Source organism: Symphodus melops (genome assembly GCF_947650265.1).
Source record: "Symphodus melops genome assembly, chromosome: 8".
Taxonomy (NCBI): domain Eukaryota; kingdom Metazoa; phylum Chordata; class Actinopteri; order Labriformes; family Labridae; genus Symphodus; species Symphodus melops.
The window spans coordinates 8,340,716-8,356,055 of NC_136698.1; the positions used below are offsets into that span (position 1 = coordinate 8,340,716).

The window sequence follows — 15,340 nt, forward strand, 5'->3', positions numbered from 1 at the left end:
CCACCAAATATTATGCCTGGAGCAAATTAGTTGTATATAAATGTTGATCAGTGGAGACAGGGCTGCTCCTCTGTAATGGTGGCAAGGAGCTTTGGCATGTAATGTAAAAATGTTGGGAATCTTGATGGGAGTCTTGATAAAAAAAAGGAAGTCAACCAGGAGAAAAATGCATTCACTTTTATCCAAAAATATTATTTAATGGGAGCAAAATGGAAATATTACATTTTTATACTTATCAAAGCCAAAAGGCTAAAACATCTGTACCCAACATTATAATTATCTGATCATCATTAGCATTTCATTTAGTTCATCTGTTTGACTGTGTCAAGCACTTTTGGGCCCTTTCTGCATCTCAGTGCACTCTGATAAATCTATAAATTGGGTGAAAAATAACCCCAATTTCCAAATGTGATTGTGTTTTTGTAAGGACCCCGGGGTCATTGATGCTCTCCTGATATAATGAGGCTATTGGTGCAAAAAGAGATGAAGATTTGCTAACCACTAGCAGTCCAATTAGTTGTCCTGCCCTGTTTGAAGAACTTCACATTCACATGGGACTAACAGAGGATGAAGGCTCACAGGACAATGAGGGACTGCTCATGCAACATTACACAGCTAATACACACTGCACAATGTTAATATATGCAATCAGCAATTCCCCATTGAAAGTCAATTATACACTGACATTAATGAGGATAATGTGAGCAGGGCAGAGGCACTGTTCTTTTTCAAAGCAGGAGAAATAATCATTTATATAGGTCATCGCCAGCTATATGACGCATTGTTTTCTCTGGATTTGGTTGAAATACTGTATATTTGCATTAAAACAATAGACCTCATTGTTCCACACAGATTACTGAAACTACAATTGACAATAGACCACAGCAGCACAGCCAATGAAGCTGATTAAGTCCAGGATGGCAGCAGCTAGATGTAAAAGAATATCCCCAAATGAGGATATAAAAATAGATCTACCTGAAAAACATGGAGTTACTGAATACAAATGATATGTAGTGTATTCTACCGCTGTTAATTTGTAAATAAACTTTGATGTATTCAAGGATCTTAAAACTTGTTATGAGGAAAATAAGTAGAATTCAAAATTTGCTGGATTCGAATTAATTTGGACTGTTAATGCAATTGCATAAAAAAACCCTAAAAATGAGCAGTCTAACAGCTGCTCTGGCTACCTCAGTTTGTAGGATTTTTATTATCATTTAATGCTTACTCTAATAATTTCCAGAGTAAAAGGGCCTCGAGGACATCTTGCATTCTGAACTATAAGTTAAGTTATAAGTTATGAGCCCAAGTAAAGAGCGTTTCTACATTATAATCTTTGAGAGACAAAAAGCTGATATCCTCTAAAGCAACAATACGTATGGGATGCCAGTTTAGTGCTCCTTGGCCGATGGTCTATGAATGCAACTGCAGTCGTAAATCACAAACAGTACTGTTGCCTCCCCCTCATTGACAATGTACACTGGACAAACAGATTGTGACAAGTCAAAGAACCATGTTGACTGACAGGGTAAAGTAATATTACCGGATTTGTAGCAAATAGGATTCTGCAAGCATCTTCAGGCCAAGTTTGTAAACTGTTTGCAGGAGGACTGTGTGTGTGTCTGTATTGTTTCCATGATGTCTATATTCTGTGGCTACATGGCTACACTGAAGAGGTTCATTGGTTGTTGAATCGGTTTGAAAGGCTTATACTTACAAATGTACGTTTTTTAAAGTAATTAAACTTTTGGAAAGTTTAAGGAAGGAAAGAGAAAACTTTTTGGCATGAGATTTATATTTTTGTATGTATTTGTATTCAATCCGGAGACATAACCTGGGTGAGATAACTTTGTATACAGCCTAATATCATGTTGCAATCTGATATGAATAATTTCTGCAGGGATAAACACTCTGCCGTTGGACTGTTGCCCATGAGACAAAATACCTACTTGCTGGGGAGTAGTGTGACCTGTTTGCAACCATGCATATATAATATTCTGTGTTGTATAACAATTTTGTTAATGCATTACTAGGTGCCGCTTTGCTGAGCTCTCACCAGCTTTCTTAGCATCAGCCATTTTATCAAACAGAACCACGGCGGCTGAAGGCTGAACTAGTACTGTAAAGCCGAATGCACTTCTCGCAAGATGACCGTGGCCCTCTGCCAGTTACATAGAGCTAACAAAAGCCAACAGGGTCACACTGTGGACAAGACACACTGCACACTATTCTCCCTATTGAAAGCCATGGTTAGATCAGACTTTGAAACTACTATTTAAAGGTGGAAAATGCACATAATACTGCAATAAGTCCATAAAATAACTGCTTTTCACTGTAAGCACATCATTCGTTCCTTGCATGTTTTAGTTGTAATGTCGGAGGCAGAGAGACAACATTGTTTGATTTTTGCATATTCGCTTAAGGAGTATAGGCAATTTCCAAAACAAACTATGGAAGTCTTTGTTTTAGGAGTTTTTTTGCAGATCAGATATTTATATAACTGCCCTCACTTTTTATCATAGAGGTGAATGAAAAACTTTGTATGTTGCTGCCACACATGAGGATTTCATTGACACCTTGACTCTGACACAGTGCAACTTTGGTTTAATTTTTAGCTGACGTCAAATCTGAGAAAACACAAACTCAATAACATTTGTCAGAACTTAAGTTCAAGGCATTTTAGTTCTGTGGTAACTCTTTGGTTGGCACAACCTGTTCTTCCTTGGTATTTTTATTTTAGAAATCCTTTTCACAGCACATATTTAATGTGCGCAGGGAGTGTGAAATCAATAAAATTAATTTTGGCAATACACTCCACTGTAATGTGTCAGTCACAGTGTCCTACCAATAGCCACGCTGTCCCCACTTTCACACTTAACATGACACTTAATTGGTATGAAGCCATTAATGCTTCGATTTACATCTTTGCTTTTACCACTGTTGGGAGTCACATCAGTCAAACCAAACTACTCTTTAAGCTTAACAGTGTATTTCAACTGTGCAATAACTATGTGGATGTTTAGGCAGCAAAAACTCCTGTATTGAATTTTTTTTTTCATTTTATTGAGTTTATTTTCTTTTAATGTCCAAAACACCATCCTTAAAAATCCTGCCTCATAATTTTGTGAAGTGTTTTATCCCTCATTAAAAAATGTTGCTTTATGATTTAAAATTACATCAATACTACATTAAATACTCACTCAGCAAAAGGGAATGAAGCAAGATTATAACAAGAAACTTCACATCCATGTTTTGTGAAGCTCTGAGACTTATTAGTTAAAAGGAGCAAAATATGTGACCTTAAAAGTTGTGAAGTTGGCAAGCATCCACACTTGGCTGAGAAAACAATGGTTATCAAGTGTCCCTTTACAGTTGAACGCAGCCCCTCTTTCTACCTGAAACTGCTTCCTAAATGTATCTGTAGGAAAAGTTTCTGCACCAAAAGTTCAGACAGAACCCATTAGGCCTTATTGAGAGAGACAGTGGGTAGAGTAGAAAATTGGGGATATAAAATGGGGAATGACAGGCTGAAAGGAACCTAAATCCGGGGCGTCAACTGTGAGGACTATGGCCTCTGTACATGGAGCACAACCTAACAGCTTGGCAATCAGCACCATGCAATCCTTAACTGTCTGAAGGGTCGATTGGAGTTGTGTGTTTATAGGTTTGGGTGGGCCACAGAATATTTTTGGATTTCAAAGTGGGCCACAGCATTTTTAGGCCTTGGGAGGGCTGCCTAACAGTAACATGGTTGTAGCAACAATTATCAAGTGAAACTATGTCATGCTTTCCTGTTAAGAACAGCAATGTGCATTGTACTGTAACAAAAATGTTCAGGTGGCAAAGCTTGATATAAAGTGTGAGGGTAAACCTTGAATTGTATCTCCTGATCAGGAGGTAAATCCTGCTCAAAACATCAGACATGAATCAATGAATCTAAATTAAAAGCACCATGAAAATATTCAATTATCCTCCATATAACTCATTATCAGGATAAGTTACTGCTAACAATGTCTTTAAAAACAATAAGGCAATAGTAATGCAGATTCAATATCAATGTAAAATAGCTTCTGTCAGGATTTCCATTCTATCATATTATCATCTTAATGAGAAAAGATGACTGAAAGCTCATCAGCTCCCAGCCGTCACAGCAGATCACACTGAGATTAATGTCCCGTCAGTCATTTGGTCTGTCTCAATGTAGCAGTGAAAAGACCGTCAAGCTAATCAGCTCAGACAGGACGCATCACATCGAGGTTTGATGATATGAGTAGATTAAAACTGGATTAAAATTCTCCTGAGGTTAGGGAAAGCAAACATGGAACAGCTTGACAGTCAGAGAAGCCTAAAGGAGTGCAGTGTCTGTTGCTTTACATATACCTCATCTAATTAACATGAAATAGTTCACAACTCTTAATTAAATCAGGTGTTATAAGAGGAAAATCGTGCCTGACTAAAGTGAAAGGATACAGTTGTATCTGACAACCTAACAGCTGTCATTACAGATTAAAGGCAGTTGAAATGTTCGGATGTCTGACATATCTGGCATCACAGAAAAACGCAGAGACTGTACAAAACATGAGCGATTGGACATAGTCTCAGTGACACAAAATGAGTGGAGTCTCCACATTGGAAAGGTAGAATCTCCACCTAACTTCCAATCATTGTAGTAACAGGTAAAGATGTGAATTTGAGGTGGGCCTTCAGCCTCCTAAACAGTTTTGTGTCAATCTATCTGCCAAATCAACCACAACCCTTTTCATGCATCCTCACCCTAACCTCAACTCTGGTGGAATTGTAAATCCGGTGGCTCAGAGAACCGTTAAAAACCCTGAGTTCATTCTTCAGCGCACCAAAAGACTTTGAAATAAAAACAGAATATAAAAAGCAGGGCTGTGCAATGAATCTGATCTGCTGCTAGCAGGCTATTATTACATGGACTACTCACTAACATGTTGGCTAATGAAATACCATCTGAGTGGAAATATTATGAAAGTCTGTTTGCGTTTCATTAATTATCATTGTACATACTATTTCTCTCTGAATTGTAGGCACAAGTAAGAAAGAAGAATTAAAGGGAAATATCCAAGTGAAGGACCCTACTAACTATGTAACTCTAATAAATACAAAACATACTTGTAAATGTAAAAGCCCATTCATCTGTTTCCCTTCTGCTCTGCTTGTTTCTTTTTTGCTTTTGATTTCTGTTTGCTGAGGCCCCCCAAACCTGCTGTGAGCCAGAGGCCTACAACCAGTGAAGGGCTATCTGGATCCATTATTGTTAATCTATTCTAGGTCAAATATAGGCTACATCCATCCACCCAACCCCCTACACCAAACTGTACACACTTCCAGATACTCATCCATGCATAAGCGAAGGAAGGACTGTTTAGATTACAGCTCAGTAATTAAAGGGGTCAAAGATACAACAACATGTTATTTGTCTGTGAAATGTTTTATCCTTTTGCCTTTACAGCATTAAGAATCAGATCAATTTACAGTAGTTAGGATCCAAGTTAGAGGCTGGTTAACTTACTAACTAGTAATTGGAATCTGCAACAAATGTGTTTGGAGATGGAGCTTAGAAACAGCAACCCTAAAAGTCAGAAGTTTGATTTGCTCGTCACAAATTCGTCAGACAACTACATTTTTAAAACGGCACTTATTCTGCCTCTCTCAGTTCACATCATTTAACATTCGGGATAGGGGCTGAAACACATTATATATAAAATCAATTGTGTATTCAATACATAAGTTATGTTTTTTTCTCAATTCTGAAAATAAGGAAAACAATTCCTCATATTGTTTGGAGGCCAAGCCAATGACTTTATACTGCACAAACGTATGTAGTTACTCATATCTATTTGCAGCTTATCTTTGAAACTTTTGAAAAGATGCCCAGCTATCTTGCCAGAAAAATTAGTTGCAATTTTATCAACATAATTTTCTCACTCAATATTTACACTTATGCTAGACAAGATGTTTTTTAAACTATTATAATATAGGAGTTACCTGCTATGTGTGTCAGAGCAGATTTTTGTTTGGAAAATTTTACCTGACTGTTGTGAAAATCATTATTTAATTAAACTAGATACATAAGTGGATTCTACATGGGATTTATTTAAGTATGTAGGGTCAGAATGAGGAGTGTGTACATATAAGACAGACAGGAAAAACCTGGGAACCACAAGAGAGAGAGCTCTGTTGGGATCTGAGCCAGACAGAGAAGCAGGCCAGCGGGGGAACACTCAAGTGTGGTTCAAACCTCTGTGGGCACAAACACCCCTCATGCATTTCTGGGACATTTTATCTTCCCTTCTGCACGCCTCTGTACTGATGCACTGCTCAAGTCTGCAGCAGTCTGAAGCATGGAGCTGTCAGTGCTGGAGCATGTGCTGATTTTGATGCAAAGAAAACGGAGGGATTTAAAACTACACTCTCCATCAAAGACACCTCTGAGAGTTTGCCTGAAGAAAACTTTCATTTGTTATCCTGCGACTTTCAGAATAAAGCAGCTGAGTGAGCTGAAGCTTGAAATGTTTTTTTTTTTTGTTTTAAGTCTGATATCTGTCCTCAACGTTCCAAAACAAAAACTCTGCAATGACAGCCAATAAAGAGGGAGGCACACCACTACACTCCACCCTCGTGATAAATTAATTAAGGTGAAGCTTTTAAAGAATTTGGAGGTTGTGGGTGCATGTACAGGATGATAGGTCTGATGAAATGTCCAATAAGTCTAACAGCCCTCTACTTTCTCGTCCAGTATGTCTCGTAGAAAAGCATTTGCTGAGCATGCATGCACTTTATTAACCCCTCACTCACACAGATTTCTCTCAAGGCCAGCTAAATATTACAACAGTATTGGGCTTCAGCCTGCAGCAGAGATCACAATCAGGGGATCTTCTATAGTAGATCCATCTTGACGAATCTGAAGACAAACCGTGAGTTTTCTAGAGGGAGGATTTAATACACTTACTCTGACACTCCCAACACTCAAACAGATAATGCTTGTCATCACTTTTTAATCCTGTTACTGCTCTCTTCATCTGTCCTCTTTACCTCAGCACCCTGAATTAGTGTCTGTCTGGGCCCGCAGTCAGACAGAAGACCAGTCGCCTCTGTAGAGGACAAAATACTCCTCAAACTGGCAATAATAGAGCCCCGTATCCTGTTGGTTGTAGCCAGTGTTCATGTTGGCAGGAGGTGTGATGATGGAGGAGAGATGAGGGTTCAGAAAGGTTCAAACTAAAAACAGGAATCTGGACACAGTAACTGTAAAGAGAAGTTTGTAAGTAATATTGTGTGGACTGAAGATGACTTTTGGTTTTAATTGATTTTTTGGCCATGTCATGAATGCTTGATTATTTCGCCGACAGTGAAACAAAATCATCAAGAGTAATTTAATATCAGTTCAACAGTAATCCTAAAGTATTCACATAAACCACTGTTCAAGTCCACCAGGTTGAATAGCTTCTGTTGACCTACAAGCCTAAAAAATAAGCTAAATTCAGCCTAAATAAGAGCATCAGCTGAGTGCTCCAGCAGAGCTTCATTTTTCACCATCTGTGCATTCAGACAAACACAACCAGTACTCTGCTCTGCTGTGTCTTAAACCCTCTGGGGATTTCAGTTTTCTCACAGACAGAGGAAAAGATCCAGTTATTTCTTTTTAGCGGTTTCTTTTTGTTCCTCTAAAAGCTTTTCTCCTTTAAGGGGCTGCTTCCTCTGACCTCAGAGAGTGTGCAGCCTCGTGTCCACATTCCTCATGTTGCTGTACTGAGCCAGCGAAAGTGTCTGGCCCAGTCGAGCAACATGACACGCTACAACCACATACCAAAATAGCAGCACGAGGGAAAATGCTAACTCATACTATAGCTGCGCAACCATGACCATGACCATGCGCAAGTCTCACACTGCTGCAAAGCATACATTGATGGTAGTTCCATGTTTTCAGACTTGACCTTTTACTAACAAATTACATAGCAAATTCCCAAAATGTGAGCTCTGGTTGTGTTCAATGTCAGCAGAGTACTTTACTTATCTGAAGGTCAGCTTCTCTTGCAGCAGACTGACTGATGTCTTACTGCTGTCTCACATTGTGAAGGTGAGACATGTTTTTTTTAAACTCACAATATGAAGGTTAGAGAGAGACAGAAGGGAAAATCTGATCTTTCATCTCGGCCCTCTGGCAGAACTGACTCTACGCTAATAAAACCCAGGGAAATTAAGTGAAGAGAGTTTTTTTTTGCTCAGATGACTGTTTATTCAGATGTCTCCTAACAGCATTAAAGGAGCTCTTCTCCTCAGAGAGCAGCTGCTTTCTCCTTGGCCAGTGGGAGGACACAGAAGTTAAACAGTTTTAATAGTGTTATGCTGCAGATTAATTGATTATATTTCAGCTGAAATACAAGTAGTAGATGTCCTGTGTGTAATAAATGAATGCTACAGGGGGACATTAAGACAGATTTAAACAGTCAACAATACAAAATGGCAGCAATATCACCATTCCTTCATTGATGATTGCTGTGACCTTCCTCCCCGCTTACTTACATTCTAACAGCTGTAACAAGTTACATCACACAGTGTTCATTTCTTATGTGAGGGGCTTTAGCCTGAAAATGATTAGCTTTAGCATTCAAACACTTAAATCAGGGAGAAAAATAGCTTCTGCTGCTCTATAGAAACATTAAAAACTCACACCTTTGTCTGTATACTGTACAACTGTACTGTTGTGGTGTGGTGTTTCTTATCTCATTATTGTGTTAAGCACTTTGTAACATGTTGTTTTTAAAAAGTGCTATATAAATAAAGCTTTACTTACTTACCTCAGTATTAGCACATAATCAAAGACAAAACTGTGCAAAAAACAAAAGTAGTGGTTTCAGGTATAGTGCAATTGTAACTCGTCATTTTGATACATGTTTTTTGTCTTTGTTGATAAAGAATAAAAATTTAAAGATGCAAGTATTCTTGTGCTGGGCAATGCATTTTCCTCAGCCAAGTCAAGCTAATTTGCTAATAGCAGTTGCCTCATATTTGCTGTAGTCTACAGATTTTAGAGCGGTGGGCTATAAATTGTATACAACTACCATCAAGAAATAATTTATTTACAAAATATTGAATTAAGCGGTTAGCTATTTTGGTACACACTAACAGGCTAAAATTTTTAACAGCACAAAAGCTGCTAATAGCTTTAGGTCGCCCGAGCTATTAGCACATCACCGAGTTGTTTACCAAGACAGCAGATAATTGTCTGACGTTAGATATTAGCACGTCTCTAGAATCCTTATTTGCTACAATAAGGGGGGGAGTTCAGATAGTGATGCGACTTTATATGGCCATGCTAGGAAACCACAATGTTATCTTAGCTAAGATACTTTCATTCTCCTTGATTAGCCTAGCTTATGCTTATTTTCAAGTAGTTTTAGATGTTCATTAAATACCAAGATATGAAAGTGATATTGCACTTCTTATACTGTACTAAATAAAGTAATTTTTGTGTGCGCAATAGCTTTGGTTAGCTTTGGTTTGGTCTGAGTCACTGTTGTGACCTGCAACTCTTTCAAATGTCCATATATTGTTATGTTCATATATTACGATGTCCAGGCCTCTGCCTGTCAGCTGCATGCCTTTTCTTGTACCATAATATATCTTTTGACAGCTGCAGTTGTTTTGAAAGCAAGTTCTGCCAAGAAAACCATTCAAAAGCATTCCAACAGTAGCCTATATGTACTGTAGCAGTCAAGCTGTGATAGAAAAGCAAAGATGAAATGATAGAAGGGGACACCAGGCAATGATAACAAGACAAGAGCATACAGATGACATCTGTACACCAGTGAAAAGGACAAAACCAACTCTCTTTATAACATGACTTTAAAAGCAAAACAGAATTGACCACAGACACTGAGAGGAGGATTAACACTATGTGGAGGGGATTTTGATCAGTGGCAAATGAATGCTAAACTGATGAAGTAGGGATGGGTTAATGGATCTCCCAAGTATCAGAAGTGCAGATTCTGGTGTTGTATTTTTAAAACCAGACTTACAATAATACACAAAAGAAGAATTTCAATTTAGACCTTTCTTTGTAAAATCTCCATTTAAAATTGTTTGTGCATGCACGTTTATTGCAAATCACTATAATATGAATAAATAACCACTTCCATGCTGGCATTTAAGCACCATTTTCTGCTGAAAGATATCAACAGCCATCTGGTTATCATTAGTATTTGGGAAGAAATCACAAACTATTACCCATCCCTGCCATGCAGATCCACAACACAAAGACAACATGTGTTTGTACCTCTCTCGATGTAGCGGGAACATTTTACAGTTCGCAGACAACTCCTCTGCAGCAGGACAAGAGGAGAGAGGATCCAAGTTACACAGTGCAAATGACATCCTGAAAACGTGTTGCCTATATTATTTAGTAACTCATTTGATTAATAAAGACACAAACAAAATTGTAAAAAATACCCCCAATATGTTTTATAATATTGAAACACTCATCAGAGAAACTATCTAACATCAATTTACATTTCAGAAAGATACTTTAAAATAAAATAGAAGACAACAATAATGCAGATAATTGTACACACATTATCTGGTGCATCATCTATACCCTAAGGTCCCTTCATATTGATGTATATATTGATGATGCGTGGTCAATTCAGATCTTCTACAACACAATAATATGCTTTGGACACTTCACCGGATATCTAATGAGATTGGATCATCATACCACGATACTTCATGAAAAAATAATCTATAGCAGGTTGTAAATAGTGGAAGCAATAGATTCACAAGACCATGTTTTAGAAAAATATTTTAAAACTGGAAAAAATACATCTAGCCACTTATTCTGTTTCTACTGGAGCAGTGAGGGTAACATGATATGGATAAGTGGCACACGGCATGGGAACTTGTGTAAGTAACACTCATCTTGTTTATTCATCTCAAGTGGCTGTTGTATCAGGACTCGCTTATGGCAAGAGGGTAGGAGTTCTCTCCTTCAAGACTGAAGAATCATACTTTTATGTTCCTGGCCCTGCAACTACCAGCCAAATCTTGTTCACGGCTCCTTACAGATTGAGTTCAATTCCAAAGAAAGATTGTGGATGTTCTGTACATTGTTGGTACTGCGATATCATAATTTGCAAATGGTGTACAGATATTACACCAGAACAAACAATAGAGAAATGTAACCCATATTAGCAAAAGTAGTCACTAATGTTGTTGTTGTAAATATTGGATAATACAACTTGAGTCAGAGGGACTCACAACTCTTCTGCCTCGAAAGCTAACATGTACGATACAGAATATGAGATAGCATCAGAACAACCTTGCTAGCTAGAAAGTAAGATGAATGCTCTGCAATACAGAAAGTAACTTGTTTTGCTCCGCCTGCAAAGATTGTAATTAGATCACTAATACCTAATTTATTCTAATATTAGCTAGCAAACAATTATCTATGTTGCTTTATTTTAAAATATGGCTACATTTCTGTTTCAATTTAATGCAAATCTTATTTAATTTCATTCAGATAGCTAAAAATTAGTAATCTAACTGTCGTATAGCAGTTTTTCTTACTAGCTAAACAGAAGCTTCTCAAATAACTTTTCACTCTACTGCTTTATCTACCTATTACACTCGGTGGAGAATTGAATATGTCGGGTAAAAATTCCTTACTAAACACATTAGACTCAAGATAGACCATCAAATTTTGGTTTTATTGTGACTGTTAAAAGCCCAGCCTTCACACTCACAGCATTTGTTAGACAGCTGGCTTCCTATTGGGCTGCACATTCCACCTGATACAGTCTACAGTCAGACCTTATTACTTCGATAAAGTCTGTACTTATTGAGTCTTATTGGCACAGCCTTGTTCAAAATTGTTTGATTGAGGTGCAGTGGATGAGGCCTGGGAGGCGACACATACAGGTATCAGGGCCCCCTTCTTTACAGGACTTGTGTTGTCACTTTATCGGATTTGCCTCTTACTCTTTCAGCCAAATATTTTCAATATGAAATAAAGATCTTTAGTCTCTTCTCTTAGAGAACCAGATTTACATTCTGCTGAGTGAGTAAATGTTTCAGTAACCTTGCAGACTCTTGCTTATAACACATTATATGATGAAACCACTTTCATGGCAATTTCACAGGAAAAGAACAATTGATAAACTTCAATGTGTGATTTTACACGATGTTTAGTACCACTTCAACGCACCATTAGTTTCTGCATGGGAAGGAGCCAGAGTTTCAGTGTGGACACAACAATTTAATGGAAGTCATGTGTACTATGTGAAATGGTAACATTTCAATCTGTGTAAATCTCATTTCATTTTCCCTCTGAAAAGAGAACATGATCAAAATGGTGTAGGGCACCAACACAAAGTTTTCACCAAAAGGACATCCTGGGCAGTTTGTCCAGTCATCCAAATCCAAAGAGGACTTTTTTTTGTTAAGATCGCCTATCAGGAGAGATAATCGCTTCCCCTTATGCCCCCCAACCTGGACCATGACAGAGATAACACAGTAGCCACTTAAGATGCTCTAACTTTGTCCTCAGTCATGTGAGTGGCATCTCAATTAAAGTGTCACTGCACTGAACGAAAGAGAGAAAGTCTGAGAGCATCGACTCTGGTAATTCAAGTAGGGTTCAGGTGTGTTTGAAACAAGCTGAAGCCTTGCATGAATAATTTAACAAAACACACACAAACAATGCAAAAACACACGCAGAGCTGAAAAAAAAAATGGCACAGCATTATCTGTTCCCATTTTGTTTTTTAACAAACCGTCCGCGCATCAAAGATTAATTATGTCATACTGCTCTACATGGTTTAGAGAAGTGAAAACAGAAAGCTGTACAGCCAGATCAAACAACCACATGGACAACAATTACTCAAATTCAAGACAAAGTTCACTTTTAAGCATGGTGTCGTTCCAGACAGTACAGAAGAGAAAGCAGCATATTTTAAACACGGTTCTGTAACTTACCCCATGCTCCGAAGATCTGGATGCTGATCTGCCGACTGGTTCCGCTCACCACTCCACTGTTCCTTCTTTTCTCTCCTTGGCTTCCAAACTGTCTCGCTTCTTCCTGGAAATTTTTGAACGTTTCAAGTTACATTTCGAAAAAAAAAAAAGACAAATCACTTCCGACTACAGATTCCACCCGTTTCCCCTCCGACAGTACTCCTCTCTTCTCAAGTCAGTTGTTGTACTCCAGCCAGCCTGCTTGCTTGCCTTCCTTTGTCCGCGGGTTTCAACTGCGAGCAACACCGCAGATCCGTCGTCCCCGTGCGTAATTACGCACTGTGCTCAGGTTTTCTCAGCTCTGCAAGCTGGATACACGGAGGAATATCAATACAAGTTACAATACGAGTTATTTGGGTTTAAACCCCTCCAGGACGAGTGCTGTACTCCGCTGCCGCCTCTGTGCCAGATCACGCTGGGACCTCATTCAACTCTCTCAACAGGACCACGGAGCCTCTATAGCGCCATCTGATGGCCACAATCATGATTACATTGTACGCCCATCGTCCTCTTTCTCTACTTTGCACTTAAATGTCAGAATGTGAAATTTAATATGTGGAAATGGACTGGAGGCTGCTTTGAAAGCGTATTCGTGAATTGCAGCGTAATAGCAGCTGACATTAAAAAGCAAAAGCCAAATAGCTGTTTACAAAAGGCGTCGGCAAATACTCCAATGTTTAATGTTGCCTTTGATCCCCTATTCAGATTGTCAACATTAAGCAGTTTATACAGAGCTATATAATAATCCCCTTAAACATGATTTATTTTGTATTGTTACTGGACAGGGTCTCATGTTGTGTATGTGAGACGGAATACAACTATTAGACTGGAAATGTGATTGTTTTAATACCCTAAAGTATTATTATGGATTCCTATGATATTCACAGGTTAGTGTTTTCATTGCCGTGATTATGTCATTGAATGAGTGTTCATAGCCAGAAATCACATTGGAGCACTAAACCGAAGTCAACCTGAATAATACTGCACAAACATGACAGAAGAGATTTGAGAGATTTCACAGAAACGCTAACTGATTCAAATACACACAAGAACATAGTAACAAGTAACTGAAGTGGAAAGTCAGTATGTTATATTTTAATCAGATGGGAGGCTAGTTTCATAAAATACTCTTTGTTGTAATGGGAAACATCATGAATGAAGTCTTTTCTTATCCTGCTGATTAAGTTAAATAGCTAATATCTCCCTTTATAACCTAATAAATTGAACTAATCCTGACCTTTTTGAAGCAGTATTTATTGCAGCAAATGAATATACATCATATTAAGTACTGCAAAAAACAAAACAAAAAACATAGACATAACATTTTTTTTTTCTCATGATATTAACTCAGTTGATACTGGACTGACTATGGGAAGGGATTCTGGGAGGAGTCTGACTTTTGCGTATTTGCTCAAAGAAGAAGAAATAACACTAATAGGTATTTCTTTGATTTACTTCTCCTTGTGAACATCTACAACTTTTCATCACTTTCAAAAGAGCTGCTCGTCGCCTAATTGGTTAATACAGATCCCTGGTTTTTGAGTCACCTCTAAATCTAAATTAAAGCATGTATTTATTTGTGTGGATATTGGCTGAACATGAAAGAGCGTGTGCAGCATTAAATGTAGTGGAAGAGCAATGTGAGCAGCTCCTTTGCACTCAGTGTGCTGCTCAGTGGACTGTTACAGCTCTGCAGCTGACTGCTCGTCTGTGCTGCAGGGAGACAACAGGGAACATCAGATCTCTGCCTCATATGCCAACAACCTTTGTCTTCTTTTAAAGAGACACTTCTCAGCCGGGCTGAGGCAGTTTGCTGCACAGCTGGACGTAGTGGACGAGATTGGGCTGAACCTGCAGGCCTCTGGCTTTAACACACACACCATTAATAACCACTGGCAGCCCAGTATGCACACACAGATGGGACCTCTTGTGGAAGATTTCTCTCCCTATCTGGCTGTAATTTCACTGTTTCTATATTAAATAGTATAGTAGTCATAAACCGACACAGCCACTTTTTTGTTGCTTTCTAGATCAGGCTTTCCTTATTTTGTGTTTTTTTTTTAAATGTTTAGTGTTATATTTGTGTAAATAGATGGTTTCTCAAAATCTCAAGATAAACTTTTTTTTTTATTACATAACTCAGAATTGCTTGGCAGACTCTAATTTCCATGGTTCTATGATCAAATTAATTTCTTTGAACATACAAGTAAACGTTTATGCTATTAAGTTGATGGTCTGTGGTAACCATGGACATCAACAGCGTAACAGAATGCAGTGTTTGGGTTGCTTGGCAACAATCTAGTTT

The 15,340-nt window shown here is 38.2% G+C and overlaps 1 protein-coding gene across 1 annotated transcript in view; it reads right to left on the minus strand.

The window, feature by feature from the left end:
* The window catches only part of homer3b (homer scaffold protein 3b), a 43,985-nt gene extending 30,881 nt beyond the window's left edge, over positions 1 to 13,104 (minus strand). Inside the window, exon 1 of the mRNA XM_079351350.1 lies at positions 12,997 to 13,104. Coding sequence (XP_079207476.1) covers positions 12,997 to 13,001 — 5 coding nt within the window. The 5' untranslated portion in view covers positions 13,002 to 13,104. The remainder of the gene's footprint in view (positions 1 to 12,996) is intronic.
* Between the last annotated feature and the right edge of the window lie 2,236 nt (positions 13,105 to 15,340).